The 16,740-nt window shown below is 35.2% G+C and overlaps 2 protein-coding genes across 2 annotated transcripts; one reads left to right on the forward strand and one right to left on the reverse strand.

The window, feature by feature from the left end:
- LOC104728398 (plastid division protein PDV1-like) lies at positions 89 to 2,062 on the forward strand. Its single transcript, XM_010447379.2, has 2 exons — positions 89 to 600; positions 1,224 to 2,062. The coding sequence occupies exons 1-2, from the start codon at positions 283 to 285 to the stop codon at positions 1,743 to 1,745; spliced, it is 840 nt and encodes a 279-aa protein (XP_010445681.1). The 5' UTR covers positions 89 to 282; the 3' UTR covers positions 1,746 to 2,062.
- On the reverse strand, positions 13,185 to 14,253 carry LOC104753567 (ethylene-responsive transcription factor CRF3-like; the record flags this gene model as incomplete). Its single annotated transcript, XM_010475801.2, has 1 exon — positions 13,185 to 14,253. A coding segment is annotated over one exon (1,005 nt), but the record flags the coding sequence as incomplete, so codon positions are not given.

Consider the following 16,740-nt stretch of genomic DNA (forward strand, 5'->3'; position numbering starts at 1 on the left):
TGGATGATGGGTATGCTTTTGGCCTCGGTGCAACTCAGTATAGAGGCCCAATAAGTTTAATAAAAGACACGTGCATAGTCCGTGCTGCCAGCTGTTTAACGCATTTCCGAGTCGGGTTTTGAAAAACGGAGCTTTGACCTGTATCCGGAAATCAAATTCATCGGAGCGCTTAATTTGAGTCCACAATTAAAGTTTGAAGAAGAAGAAGAAGAAGTACTTTTTGCTTTTTTTTTTGTTTGTTCTTTTGCTTTATTTGTTTTTTTGTGTGTGTGTGTCAATGAAATGGGAGAAATGGAGATCGAAGAAATCGAAGCTGTTCTTGAGAAAATCTGGGATCTACATGACAAGCTTAGCGATGAGATTCACTTGATTTCGAGGTCTCACTTCCTCAAATCCGTTAAACCTTCGAATCGATCGGAGAAGAGGAAGACGACGGCTCATCATCACCCAAACGGCGGAGATGATAACCGACCGGGTTATGTTTTCATCAAAGGATTCGCCGTTGACGATAACGACGACTCCACGATGCGTGAGGCCAAGAGTCTTAACGCTATTCGAACCGCTCTTGAGAACCTTGAAGACCAGCTTGAGTTTTTCCATGTGAGTCTCGCTTTTTGATTCTGTGTGTTTCGATTTCCATTGATATGAAGCGAAATTGAAGAGACGAATTTGTTGTGAAATTTGGGAAAATAGCTTTGTTATATATCACTTAGGGTTTGTGCTGATTTCTGAAGAGAATTGGGCAAATCCTTCTGCTAGATGAGTATTCAAAGTCCCTGAAATCGATTGTATCTGCTTCATTCTCACGATTAAGCCAATCTGAGGCAATTTTAGGGTTACAATTGATTTGAGGTATGTTTAGTTAGGTTTTAGGTCTTGTGGTAAGTAAGTCCATCAGTTATGTTTACGAATAAGAGTTTAGGTTTCTGAATAAGATAGCGATTATCAAATTTATTATGGGACTGCTGAGGAATAATTACTGATTCAGGGGTTGTATTTTTGTTATGGTCTCATGTACAGAATCCATTTCGCAGCACATTTTAGACTTATCTAGACCAAAGAATAAGAGTGTGGAAGCTTTTTTGCATATGTAGGAGAATCGCATGGATATGTTCTTTCTCTTTGTCTCTCTCATTTGGTTTCTGGTTGGTCAGTTTACTTCTACCACCTGATCTCGTAATCTGAAAGACAATATGTAAAACTTCGTTCGCTTTGTTCTGCAGACTATTCATACACAGCAACGAACAGAGAGAGATGTGGCGGTTGCCCGGCTTGAGCAGAGCAGAATATTACTAGCAATGAGATTGGCTGAACACCACGGCAAGAACTACGGAGTCTTAGAGGAAGCTCTTGCATTTGTTGGGAGCATTAAAACCGCCAGTCACTTCGTCTCGCCTGATCACCTCTACGAGTCCTTGCTAAACGCAACTGGAGCAAACTCTACTCCTTCCGATGGCCAGAAGTCAAACTTTGTTATCAATGCCTTTGCCTCGACTTTCGGGTTTGCCAAAAGAGCACTTGGATTCAACCATGTGAGAGGCGTACTTGGAAACGCTGCTATATTCGCCATTAGCATGGTTGCTATGCTACATCTTCACCAAGTGGCTACTAATGAACGTCATGTACAGAAGAAAGAAGACAGATTCTACAGAAGCCAACAAGGGAAAACATATGGAAGAAGAGGAGAGATGTCTTCAGGTGACAGAAGTTTGGACCACTTGGACGTGATGATGGCTCGTGGTTAAGACCAAAGATCGAACTTGTCTCTCTACACGTGATGATACTCAGATGCATTTGATATAAAGACAAAAAAAAAAAAGGGAAAACCAAGAAGAGAAGAGATCATTGTTGTTCTTCTTCGTTTCGATATTATCAGTAGAAAGGATAAGAACTTGGAGGCAATATGTTGGAATTTTCTGAGCTCATCTGATGCAAAATATCGTTTCTTGTCTTCTCGTTTTGATTTTTAATCACTGTGGTTAAAGTTTTGTATGTTTTGTTTGGTTTTGTTGATTTCAAGTGTGGTTAGGCTTTTTTTGTAATCCACAAGATCTCTTGGCTCTTCGGTATCGCAAATTCTTGAGGCATAGCGAAGATTGACGGATGTATCGGGCCATTATTAGCCCCATCCACGTTCCATCTTTGGCCCATATGTGTCAATGCTCAATAGGCACAAATGATGGGAGAAGTTTTCTTCTAGCACTTTAAATAGAGAAATGGAACATCTAACAAACAAACAATTGTGTTGATTGGACAAAGAACGTTCATAACATGTTATTTTTGACTGCACATAATCAAAGGGTACAATGTGATCATTTTCCAATTATGAGAAAACAAGCAAATACTTAGGTCTTATTGAATTAATTGATGATTTCTATTTTATAATACCTAATATGTAATCTCTCTAAAAAGCACAATATGAATCCAGAAGAACATTAATCTAGTAATTTCGTTATTCAAGTGGGAATCGTATGAGTCATAACTTGTATGTTCCGAAAAACAGCAATCGTTTCTAAAAAGTTCAAAATATCCACGATGAATAACGTATGTTCCACTAATTTGGTTATATTGATGTGAAGTGTGATGTGAACAAAGCAAAGATAATATGGGATCAAGTAGATAAAAGGGAGATATAATGAGTCCAAATTGGTAGAATGAAGGAAACATGAATGTGAATATAACACAAATCTTTTCCTTAGGATCTGTTTTGTCTCTCTTTTTCTTTAACTTTTGTTGTACACATAGCTTTTTCTCTACACCCTTAAACGTTCGTTATAAATGACTTCTACCTTTGTGTGCTGTCGTTTGTTATTTTTATTTTGTAAACATATGTTTTTCAATGTGATTAGACGTATAAATAAAATACCTTACTTTGATTTCGCATTTTGTAGGTCCCGGTTCGCATTTTGGGAAATGTCAGCCCGCCGACCCCGGTTTTCTTGCGTAAATAGGTCAACCCAATGTTGTTCTCTTGTCTAGAATGGCTAAGACCGCAAACAAAATACTTTTTCACGTTTAGATTATGATTGGTAATGTCACATAATACTATAAACTAGTAGTAGACAATATAAATCTAAAAGAAATCCGTAGATCCATAGAAATGTGAAAGAAGGCCAATAGCAAATTCTCATATGAATTCTTAACGGAATCGTAGGTGACTAGCTAATTTTCTAAAAATCGTGGGTTATGTTTCTTTCATTGCATGACTAGACAATAGTTTTCACTTGTGATTAAAAAAAAATAGCTTTCATGCAATGCAAGAAATAGTACTGATAACCAAAGTCATATATTTGTAATCCCACAACATAATCATAGTTGTTCTTTCTGTATTTTTAACTCCTTCATCAAGAAGATAATTAAGCAAATGATCGCTCGTGGTAGTTTATAACATGGGGATAATCGAAAATAAAATAATTAGATATTCATTATCAAATGCTGATTATAGATAAAAGGAGAAAGGGTTTGGACCAAGTAATAATGATAAAATAGCCAATGTGCTCCATAATGATACGACAAAAAGCTGATGTTAACGGGTAGAAAGTGTTTTGCCACCTTCTAAATAATTATTAACATGGGTCACACATATAAACTTATCATTCCATATCTTAATTTCTTCCTTTATAAGATTTTGGGTAAGAATAACAACAGTACGTAAAAATCTTTACGCATGATCTGATGCTGGATATATGGAATGGTTCAACAAAAACAGAAATATTAGTTTAGAGATAAGATCATAACGCATGTAGTGGTTTCACAAATGTGTACTTTTCTACATAAACTTATGAAGTAAAAATCTCTATGAATCATCAGATGCCTTTTAAGAACCACTGGACAGCTATTAGTTTGATCCCATCCATACTCCGAGTCCGACCAACAAATTAAAACCATAAGATTGTACTTCTTTTGTATTCCATTTTAACAAAATACAAAAAGCTTCACGCCACGTTTCGCTATAATAACGAACCTATGTACTGACGTGGATAGTTAAACTGGACACGTGGTTGGGCTTTTTAAATTACACTACTAATGAATCATGTGATTGTGCACTACAAAAATGCAGGGCCCATAACCACATCACGTGACCTTGTACTCTCGTTGTCTCTCAACATTCTTTTTCTTTTTTTNAAAAAAAAAAAAAAAAAAAAAAATCAACTTAAATTTTATATCAAATTTTCAAAATAAATTTTGTTCATTATAAGTTTTCATTTCCATTTTCTAATTTCAAACTTCCAAAAAATGTAGCTATAAACTGTAAATTTTAGGCTTAAAAATTTACTTATACGTACGAAAAATAGTTAGAGAACACTCCAACACTCGTTCAAAGTGAAGAATAGATAAACAGAAAAGAAGTATGGAGGGAGATTAGTTATAAATGCTATCTAATCAGTTCCATCATTGCCTAATTTTTATCATTTTCGTTTTCAGTATGTACCTTAAACATGAGAAGGTTGTTAAAGTAGTATGTCCGAATAATCTCAACTTCATCCGGTTCATCATTGTCGCTTTTAATGTATAGAATTTTGGTTCTTTCTCCAGCTTTCATCATTTTCACTTTCATTGTTCAGGGACTTTACAAAATTGAAAGACAATTATGAATTCTAGAGGAAGTTAAGATTATTTGAAATAGCGAACACGTTAAACTGACGACATTTTCCAATGTATTTTAGGATTAACATTTTAGTAGTCTCTTATAGCTTTACTTTCAGACTTAATATCACAATTTAATTACATTTTCTTTTGTACATACGCCGTTTGTGCCGTTGTTTGCCGAATTTATAAGTTTGTAGCAAATATCAAAGTTAATGAGGTTTTGGTCCCATCCATTGACAAAAATAAAATAAAAAAGAATCTAGCGGCATTTCATATAACGTATCAAAACTTTCTATTTATGAATGTTGTTGCCCCACTATGAATGTCGACAACAAACCACACCCCAACCCAATTTTTAAAAAACTCGAGATACCATCGTGTGACTACACTTAACCAATCTGATTTGGTTCATGGAAAGAAGAAAAAATAACAAAATCCCACAATTCATAGCATGCCACATGTACACATTCACACTGCCTGCGTATAATCAGTCATTTCCTATTTGTGGACTGTGTATTGTGTAAATGTAGCAATTCATACTCCTATTCAGAATTTACGACGTTATACAAAGTTTACCGACAAAGTAAAGATATAGCATGACTCTACAAAGAAATTATATACAAATCTCTCAATTATAAGGCACAACAAATTTCAGAAGGGAGATCTTGAGAAACAGAAAAATTCAGATATGAAGTTATGATTAAAGCCTAAAGGAGATAGATAGGGGACCAAATACAGCTTCATAAAAATAAATAAAATGAATTGCGGCTAGAAAATTTTACCCACTTGCGTGAAAGAAACCTAAGGTCATCGTGATTCTTCATTAAAGCTCATTTTTTTAGCAATATCTGCCAAAAAGAAACAAACACAGTACATTGTACATGTTCATACTTCATATACCCTATAGCCTCTTAGTTCGTTATAACCTATTAAATCGTTGGGATATAAATTCTTGTGGGAAATATATAGTACTAGTATTTTTTTCGAATAAGTATGTGAAAAAACGACATGGAAAATGCATGTGGAAAGGTGCAAACTTTTTCGCTAGACCAATTAAATTAGTGTGATTTCCCATGCACACGAAGACCAAATTGCGGCTCAACTCTATTAGCCTAACACAAGCAAAATAAAATTTGACTACTTCGGTTTGTGAAAAACTTCTTTAAAGTTCACCCTTAAGCTTTTTATATTCTTGTTTACGGTTACTGTAAATTCGTAATTGTATAGTATAATTTTTTTTGGGTTAAAAATGTGTATAATACTTAAATTAGAATATGATCTTTTTCGTTTAGTTTGATCAAACTCTAATTTTTATTGAGTAAGGTCATAATTGACTCTCTAAATATTTTCCTTTTACGATTTCATAAGTTCTTTTAATGGAATTTAAATTACCGCAACGATAATGGCTTTCACTTATCGATAAAGCCCCTTCCTTACTCGTAAATCATACACTCTAAAAGTAAAATTTTGGCCAAATATTTACATGTGAGCGGACTGAAGACGCGTGACTTTCTTTCTATTGGTGTAAATAACAAAGAAAGAGAGAAAAAGAAATGCATGTTAGTTGTATATACAAAGAAAATTGAAAAAGGACTACAATTATATGCAGCTTCTGTAGCAAGACGGCTCTGTGACCTCAAAGCAACCTGACAAAAGTATATATATTCATTTTTATTGCCAACCTAAATAAGTACTCCGTAATTACTGTGTAAAATAAATGCCATGATATGCGTTATTTTACATACTAAAAAAATATATGTTTATTTGGAATGTTTGAAGATAAAGAGAACTGTATTGAATTTAATACTATCGTCTAAAATTTGTAAAAAAAAAATTGTAGTCAGTTTCAAAATGTTAAAAATAAAAAAAAAATTTGGTAACTAAAAAAGCGGTAAAAAGTAGACAATAGACAATTCTCACATTCTTGGTAGATTCATATAGACAAGTGCCTGTGATTTTATTTCGTTTATTTGGAATATTGACATGAATTATATACGTTAAGGTATATAATTGTATTTTTATAATGCATGAGCGGTGCTAATTAAAAAGTTCGATGGTCGATGTGTTTATTGTCTATTTCTGGTGGAACTATATGGGCAGAACATATATATTACGTATATATGTGTCGGTAAATTTTTTATTTTTAGAAATTTTTTACAAGAAAATAAATAATTAGCTTAAATGGTTTTGGACTTTGTATGGAACTTTTGTGAGACAAAAAATGACAAAAATGTGAGCTTCCTTTGCAGGGTTATATGAGCCTACCTAAGAGGCCAGCTCAGTTGGGGCGTACACGTTTGTCAATGTCTGTCCTTAAAAGTTTTAAAATATATCAAAGATTTGTTCTATAGTATATTTCTCTTTCTCGACCATAGAGATTTGTTCTTTATATATCAGAGAAATCTCACACTAATTTTGAATTTAAATGGCATATACAATTTCAATATATAGTGTTATATTTTGATAAGAGTAACGTCAACTTTTCGTTATTACAGATTTTAGTTGGTTCTACGTTTGTTTTTTTCGTTTTATTGTATAATAAACGGCCACAAAAATTAAATAAAGAAGAAAAGCATAAACACACATAAATATCGCATACTTATAATATAGTATATCACAATCACAGTGAACACCAGTGACTTTTTTTTCTCTTCTGAGGGACTATGCGTAGGCGCGTATGTTGGTTGATTTAACCATTCAGATCAATCGGCGTCGATTCTATTCGCGGAATTGTATAACGGATTTAATTTCACAACTCGGCAATAGTATTTTAGTTTGATCTCGGATGCCAAGATCTTCAACTAGATTATACGAAACATCAGGTTTTATATCATAGCAGATGAAATTTTCAATTGAAATTAGGTGTTAAAGATCTTTTTCTAAATTGTCGATAACAAACTTGTTTTCAGTTGAGGCACGTATTTTTTCCTTAAGCCGAATTAAAAACATGTAATGTGGTTTTTCCTAAAGCATAACTTGAACTCCTGACTTCTGGATCTAAAAACAATTTAGTCCAACAAAGCTGATGAGGTCGTTAAAGATCCTCTTCTAAAATACCGTATTTGTGTAAGCATAGTATCAAACAACCATTTCTAGTCGATCGCGCTAAGCTAGCTACGTTTTACTAGATACAATTCTAGTATTAATTGATTGTAAATTCGTACAAAAAAAAGGTTAGTTGAACATAACTTTACCGTTTTGTTATTACTCTAAAATATATGTTATATATTTTGTAAGGTTAAAATGTCAATTGGGTTATATACTCTATAGTCTATATTAATTACTTCCACTGTTCCACACACTGTATGTACATATGAAATGCTTCTAAAGCTTATAAAGTGGGGTCAGTGAGGTAGGGGTCAAGGTGTTGCCACTCATCATGCCAACAAATAAGTTCGGTTAAAGTCTTTGACCCCATCTCTCTTCATTAGCACGTTTCTTGAATGTTTTGAAGGTTTTTCTGTTTTTCAATATTATTACATTTGTGTGGGATTAAATAAGTTTTCCAGTAATTGATTTTAAACCTAAACGGTAAGTTTGATCCTTTTTGATTGTGGACGACAAAACCACGGGCACACAAAGGTAAGCAATATTTGTTACATAAAGAAGGTTGAAAAACTTAAAGCTTCAAAATGCCTCAAAGTAAAACAAATTTTCGACATGCCTATATATAAGTTTGATTCAAAGTACGTAATTGTAAAAGTGAAAAATAAAGAATAAAGTTACCTCCAAGTGTAGGAAAATTTGTTAAGAAAAGTAAATTTAAACAACTTGTCTATGGTGACTTTTTCGATACTCCAAAAAGGGCAACTGTATATGTAATTACATATTGAAAATAGTACGAAAAGGAAAAACAAATTGAATGTAACGAACACGGACTCACGTGAGTAGAAAGACATCATGAACTTTAGCTTCCATGTTATAATATACTTGAATTATCACTAATTTAAGATATCCTTATCAAGCATGCATCATACAAATGTATTATGCGTGCATGTATATACGGATTTTATATATTTTGATGAATTACAAACACAAGCACAGCCATAATCACTCGATTAGGGATATGTTAGTTTTAATTCAAGATTAATGGAAATAATCATGACTGTTACCTGATACAACGTCAAACATTTTTTTTCTTTTTGGTGATTAATATATGGATGCTAGTAGTTAAAATTCAAATTTATTATAGTACACAGTTGTTTTTGTTTTTTTGGTGTGGTCAGAGAGTCATTTTAGTATATTTAATCCAAATTACGTATTATGGTATGCGAAATATCAAAACTAATCATACAAATTTTCAGCATTAGTCGAAAGTCCACCATATTCACATCGAAACTAGTCAAAGGTTTATAAAGTTTCTGATCAGCACTTGTGAAAATAAAATTAAAGTAACATATGACTAGTTTCGATGTCCGTTAAACCTTTAACATATGACATATGCTTGAACTAGTTCTTACCCAAGTTCAAGTATCATGGTGATTAGTTTGACAATAATAAATTTAACGGACAATAATCTTACTAAAACTAATACATTCTTCTTGCTAACTTGGTTTTTATGGCCAAAAATATAAACTATACTTTTCTAGCTAATTAACTTGATCTCCATATTTGTTATGTTTCAACACATAACCAACAGAAAACAGAAACATGAACCACTGGAAGATAACTATTATGATAATTTTTTATAATCAAAGGTAGATTATGTATATATATATATAATATAGATTTCATGTGAGTAATGATGGTGTGATCATTCGAAATAAAAAGGTTTACAGGTGGAGCGGTGAACTCCAATATATTTGTGTAATATACTGAACCAGTGTAATTATGTTATGGAATAAAATAAACGCAACTAAAATATACGTAAATGTTTATGTTATCAAATAAAAGACAATATGATAACTATTATCGGAAACCGAATGAGGCGTACGTATGTCTCTGTCTCGGCAATAACAGACCAAGTGGTAACCTTATTGAAACCCTCTTGGGACAATGTCCTTCCACGTCACAAAAGCGAAGGCCAAACCATTAAATTACTTTTACAAAACCACATTTATCAGTATTGAAATTTAATAGAGAAATATACATATCGTGTGTGGAGGAAAAATAGTATACAGACGCCGATCATATTAAATGTCATATGAAATTTAAGTCTATGTGTGTGCTTAACCTTTTTCCACGTAAAACAATTTTTTTGAATGTCATTTGTCACCTACTTTTCTCCGACATTGACCGAATTTTCAAATGGATTCATATACTTTTCATTAGTTATTAATAAGTATTAACAAATATACCAACCGGCAAAAAGGCAATAACACAACACGTAGGAAGAAAAAAAGCGACGTCCAGAATCTTAGTCTCGCTACATTAAGTTCGAAGATAGTTCAGACCAAAAGAAAGTGAGAAGATTGACTTGAGTGTCGAGACAAAAGAGAGAGTTACAAACTTACAATTAATCTCAGTTACTTTGATAATTAATATATTCTTGGTGTAAAAAGAGAGAGTTACTAATCTTAATTACTTTGATAACTGATGCAGTATATTCGTGGTGTTTTTTTTTCACAGTAAAATATAATGCTACGTTGGTTGCAACTAATTTTAGAAATGCTGTTAGGCTAGTCGATTAGCCTATATGTAACCTTTTTTCTTTCCATTGCAACATAAACAGATTATAAAATAGTCGTCGTTCAAATGAAATAAATTCTTTTGACCCTAAAAAATGAAATAAATTCTCAAATAACAAAGGTTTTGTGAGTATTGAGTTCGGATTTGAGGTTATCTATAAATTATTTCGTTTACAATGCAGATTGATCAAGCATATAGATTTAATAGTATTAAGCCCTACTATAGTGACCTGAACAACTTTGATATGAGTTGGAGAACGAACACTCTTTAATTATTTACTTTTTCTTAAATCCTAATTGTCTTTGATCCGTACTCTGTACACCGGTAACATCTCTTACCAAGAATACTTTACTCTCAAATCTCAACGCAAGCAAACAAATGTAGCTCAAATTTGTCTATTTAAAAGCATTTTGTTCAAAAGGACAATTTATATCTTTGTGCTTTGTGAATGTACGTCCACTTCTTTACTCAATGTTACCTTTAAAAGGACCTTTTTCACAACGAGTATATTTACAACTACGTAGGTAAGATTATTGTTGGGTATAATTTTAATCATATACATTATAATATATAAATTCTATTATAATTATAATATATTCTGTAAATAATGGAGAATTACGTATTCAGTAAAATGAAATATTTTTAAAAAATCAATACAATACATATAGATAAATCAGATACAAAAACAATTGCAAGGGCGTTTATTATTATGTATAACAAAAGCTAAACAAAAATTAAAATTTTATAATTCTGCAAAGGTTTCATTATTATTCCTCCCTGGCTCCCTGCAAAGGTTTGTATTCTCATTATTCATTTTCTTTATCTTTTGTGTTAAAGTTTTTTTTTTTGTCCATCTCTTAGCTAAAAACTATGTCAATATTGTAAAATTTCTGAACCCTAAAATCGATGTAGAAATCAACTGTAAACCACCAAGGCAAAGTGATTCTTCAATCAATTATATTTTCATATTAATTAGTAGAAATTTTCAATACCATTTGTATATAACTGTATTTTCAACTGTCAATTAAATTTTGATACTTATACTGTGACAAGTGTTATTAGATTCTAGAACACTAAAAAATGTGTTGATGCAAATTAAGCTCTTACGATTTTTCTAAAAAACGAAATACGAAAATGCATAACCTCCAAAATTTTATTTGCTTTCCAATGATATATTTTTGTTTGATTTACTTAAATCTTATACACCTAAATTTCTTTAGCTCCTATTGGTAACCATTAGAAGAACAAAAAGAAAAGAAATAAAAAGAACAATGCGGAACGGAATAAACAGTTTTTGAGGAATGAAAGGAAAATCTGCAGAGAAGGAACAAAATTAGTAAATGGTAACCAAACAAAAAAAATGTTTTTAAAAATATTTTAAATATTATCCTTAAAAAACATATTATCACCAAAACCTTAAAATTTTAATATTATTACAAACTTTTGTTTGGGAAGAGTCCTTGAATTTATGTACAAACATTTGAAACTTTCAGAAACATTTCGTCATAAACACGAACTTTGATAATAGTTTTAAATCTTAAATTTAAAGCTCTGTATAAAAAAAATCTTTCATATTTAAAATTTATAGTATATGATTTTTTTTAGTAATCTCTCGTTAACTAATTTTTAATTTTAAGATTACTACTGAACAATGTTTATATATAATATATTTATATCTCTTATATGGTTATTATAAATTTAATTGAGCTGGGTTTTAATATATTACAAGAAAGAATCTCTAGTGATACATATAATATAATCAAAAAGTTTTAATATATTTAAAATCTTACCCATTTTAATTCCAGAAAAAAAAATTGTACAATATAGAAATCTGTGTTAAACCACTTCAATGTTAAAGTTCTTTTTTATTTTTATTTTTTTTTTGTCAACCAAACATATAATTAGAAAATAACTTCAAGATTGGTTGCCCAAACTGGAGGATAAGTGTTTACAAATGAAATTTCAGAAACTAATGTACGCGAATAACGAGCAAGGCAGTCTGTCCGCACATTTGACTCACGCGGAATCCTGGTAAGAGTAAAGGAGGGAAATGCAGCTCTGAACAAATTGAAATCATCTAGCAGATTAGAATAGACTGGTCAATCTTCAAGAGACTGCACCATCGCAACTAGCTCCGCACAATCAGTCTCAAAACGCTGACAATCAAATCCGCCAGCCAGGATAGACTCCATGGCCCAAACCAAAACATGTAACTCCGAGTGTAAGGGGGAATGGCTACATCGATGGCTCCATGCTCCTAGATAGATTGTTCTATTCTCACTATCACAATACCACTAACCCAGACCCACAAAAGTATCTGTAGCTTTACATGAGCCATCAATATGATAACGAAATGAAAGATCACGGACCTCCGGATCTGGATCCTCCAAGATTGGCATATTTTCAAAGGAATTTGCAAAAAAAGATTTAACCTCCTCCCAAAATAACATATGATTAACCGCCTGGTTAATAACATCAATGTTAAAGTTCTTATCACTAACTTATATACTAATAAATTTAATCAAATCCCAACGTATACACATGTCTTAGAAAATAAAAACACAACACCTCTTCTCAACCGATAGACCGAAACCAAAATCTCTCCGTTCACTAGTCACGACCACCTTTCAGTTCACTGGACACGACCGTAATTTGCGCCTCATAGCATGACTTTACAAAGAGAATGCCACTTTGGCTTTTCTAAAATTAAAATAATTAACAAAACAAAAGAAATAAATGCTAAACACTTTAAAAATTAAACACGTTCGTGCAACTAATAACACAATTAATTAAATTAGATAAAGAACAAAAAATAATTAACTATTTTTCCACTATTCCTCCAAAACTGTTTTACAAAGCTCCTGACAATACTACATAAATTATTAAATTAAAAAACAAAAAACTCATGAACTAAAAAAGAGAAAAAAACACCAAAATTTTTCAGTCGCACCATAGATATTTTTTTTTGCTGATGGTTTCTTCATCACTCTCATAGTCTCATCATCATCATCATAATAATCATCATCATCATTAAGCAACTAATAGATCTGATATCAACGAATCATCAAAATCACTAAACATAGAACCAATATCTTTGATACTAGAACTTGTCATCAACTCATCTCCAATGTTGAGACTTTGACCATCCAAGAACATATCACCAAAGAGATCATCATTTTGAGAAAACACTTGATGACCCATGCCACCCATCGTTTGATCAAATATAGACATCTCCGGCGGTGACTCGTTGAAATAGTTGTCTAGGAACGGAGTATCCAAAGGAAACGAATCGTCTGTTTCACCTGAACCGGTACCAAATCCGGTATGCCACCAAGGTGCATCTGAAATCCCTGGTTCCGGTTTAGCTGATTTGAACGGTTGTTGTATTTGTTGAACCTCTTCGGACTGGAGATTGAGAACAGAACTAGGAGATGAGAGATGTTGGAAGTCTTCAGTTGATTCAGAACACGATGTAGTTGTTGTCGTCGTCGTAGTAATGTTGATTTCCGGTTTAGTATCAATAACCGGTTCCGGTTCTTCTTCTTGTTCTTCTTCTTGAGGCGGTATAGAGAAATTAGTTAAAGCGTCCGGTCCACGGAGTCTAATAGCAGCGTTATCGTAAACCACGGCGGCTTCCTCGGCCGTTTCAAAAGTACCGAGCCAAATCCTACGACGTTGCTCTGGATCTCGAATCTCCGCCGCCCATTTCCCCCACGGCCGTTGTCTAACGCCGCGAAACTTCTTCGTTTGGCCGGCGACCGAGGCTTTAAGAGGACGTTTAGCCGGAGACTGAGATTCATCTGCGGAGGAAGAGAGTCGTTTCTTGTCCTTCAAAGAAGTGGTGGCGGTGTTGTTACAGGCAGGCTCGACGGTGATCTCGTTAACGAATCTTTTGACTCTACGGCGAGGAAACAAGAAATCTTGTTCATCTTCGTCGCTTGATGAATCCGTAGCGTCAGGATCGGTGAAACAGATACTAACCTTTCTTAATGACTGATGATGATGATCAACGGCGGAGGAGGAGGAGGAGGATGTTAGTTAGACAGTTACGATCCTCTAGGGATCTTGGATATATGTGAATATAGAATATCCTCTCAGCATAGATATGATTCTATCATCATGTTGTACTCTATAAATACTGTCCTTCGGTTAATGTTAATACTCACGGAGTTCATATTATAACATGGTATCAGAAGCCCTAGCCTACTGCTAGTTGTTTGCTCGATCCATCTCCGCCCTCTTCTTTCTTCTTTGCTCTGTTTCTCTTCCTCATCCCCTGTTTTCTCATCTTCTTCTCACTCTTCCCCCTTGTTTTCCATTTTTTATCCGCCGTCCCATCTCTAAGCATGGCCGACGCAACACAGAAAACCGACAAACCATTCGGTATTTCTCAGATCAAGGCGTACATCCCAATCACCCTTGACATGTCCAAAATGAACTACGACGTCTGGAGAGAATTGTTTGAGACCCACTGTCTCACCTTCGGCGTTCTCGGCCATCTCGACGGCACATCTACTGCAACTCCGGCGACACAACAGCAGTGGACGGAACACGATGGCTTAGTCAAAATGTGGATCTACGGCACAATCTCAGAATTGATCCTCGACACGGTTCTCAAAACCAAAGCTACGGCTCGTGAACTTTGGCTCACCATCGAAGAACTATTCCGCGACAACAAGGATGCTCGTGCTATGCAGTACGACACAGAACTGCGAACCCTGACAATCGGCGATTCCAGCATGGCAGAGTATTGCAAAAGACTCAAAACGCTCTCTGACCTCCTCGCCAATGTTGATTCACCAGTTACCGACCGTCAACTCGTCATGTATATGTTGAACGGCCTGACAGACAAATTCGACTCCATAATCAACGTCATCAAGCACAAGACTCCGTACCCATCCTTCACCGTTGCCCGCTCAATGCTACAACTGGAAGAGGACCGCCTGTCCAAACATGTGAAACCCGCCATTACTCCACCTCCTAACACATCATCGCCCAACATCCTCTACACCACGACTGATCAGAATTCATCGCGTGGTTCCTCATCTGGCCACAACAACCGTGGTAATCATAGAGGCCGCGGTCGTGGAGGTCGTCAAAACAGAGGAAGGGGTCGACACAACAACCACTGGTCGTACAACAGCCCACCATGGGGATATGGTTATCCGCCATACCAACATGCTCCAAACCAATCATCCTACTTCCCGCCTCCGCCTCCCTACTATGGACCTCCGCCTCACATGACGTACCCGCCGGCGCCACCGGTCATGCATTCTGCTCCTCAACACCACGGTGAGGCACACGTTGCACAAACCAACACACCGCTGACCTACCTCCCACCTGCGTTGACGAATGCGTTCCAAACCATGACACTTCAGGACCCCACTACCACTCCATGGGTCATGGACACCGGCGCCACCAACCACATCACCTCCCAACCAGGTATCCTTCGTCCTCCTTTTAATTTGAGTAATGTACCTTGTGTTGTTGTGGGAAATGGAACTTCGGCTAAGGTCACTCACGTTGGTAATGGCATCCTCCCCACACCCTCTCGCTCTCTTAATCTCCGTAATGTGCTTATTTGTCCATCTATAATCAAAAATTTGATCTCGGTACGTCGCTTTGTTACGGATAATAATTGTTCTGTTGAGTTTGACCCCCTTGGCTTTTGCATTAAGGATCTCCCGACGAGGACAAAACTCCTCCGCTGCAATAGTGAGGGTCCCCTCTACTCCGTTACTCCACCTACAAGCTCTCCGCCACAAGCTTTTGTTTCAGTCCCTCCAAGTGGTCTTCTGTGGCATCGTCGCCTCGGCCATCCCGGCAATAATAATCTTTTTCGTCTTCTGTCATCAAACAATATTTCTTTCAATAAGACCGACTTGACGACATTGTGTCAAGCGTGTCAACTTGGCAAACACATTCGTTCTCCATTTATATCATCAACAAGTTCTGTTTCTAAACCTTTTGATCTCATTCATTCAGATATCTGGACTTCTCCAGTTCCAAGTGTGAGCGGAATGAAATACTATCTCCTATTCTTAGATCATTTCACACACTTCATTTGGGTTTATCCATTGCAGCGCAAGAGTGATACGTTCAGCAAGTACATATCGTTCGCCGCATATGTTCAAACGCAATTTCAAACCACCATCAAGTCCCTCCAATGCGATAATGGTGGTGAATACAACAACCGTGCGTTTCTGACTCACCTCTCCTCCACCGGCACGACCATTCGCTTCTCATGTCCACACACGTCACAACAAAACGGACGAGCAGAACGCACCCTACGGACCATTAACAATCTTGTCCGTACGTTCCTCCATCAAGCGTCTATGCCGCTATCATATTGGGTCGAAGCCCTCAATACCGCCGTTCATACAATCAACCTCTTACCATCATCGGCGATCTATAATCAAGTACCGTACTCCAAGCTGTTCGCAAAACCGGCGCAGTACAGTCACCTTCGCACATTTGGATGCTTATGCTATCCGAATGCATTGGCCACCTCCGATCACAAAC

Source organism: Camelina sativa, chromosome 2 (genome assembly GCF_000633955.1).
Source record: "Camelina sativa cultivar DH55 chromosome 2, Cs, whole genome shotgun sequence".
NCBI classification, from domain to species: Eukaryota; Viridiplantae; Streptophyta; class Magnoliopsida; order Brassicales; family Brassicaceae; genus Camelina; species Camelina sativa.

What these genes read in the sequence shown, in the direction of transcription:
- LOC104728398 (XM_010447379.2), top strand. Translation starts at nt 283, where the DNA reads ATGGGAGAAATGGAGATCGAAGAAATCGAAGCTGTTCTTGAGAAAATC. An exon ending in ACCAGCTTGAGTTTTTCCAT is followed by an intron (nt 601 to 1,223) that starts GTGAGTCTCGCT and finishes TTTGTTCTGCAG; the next exon opens with ACTATTCATACACAGCAACG.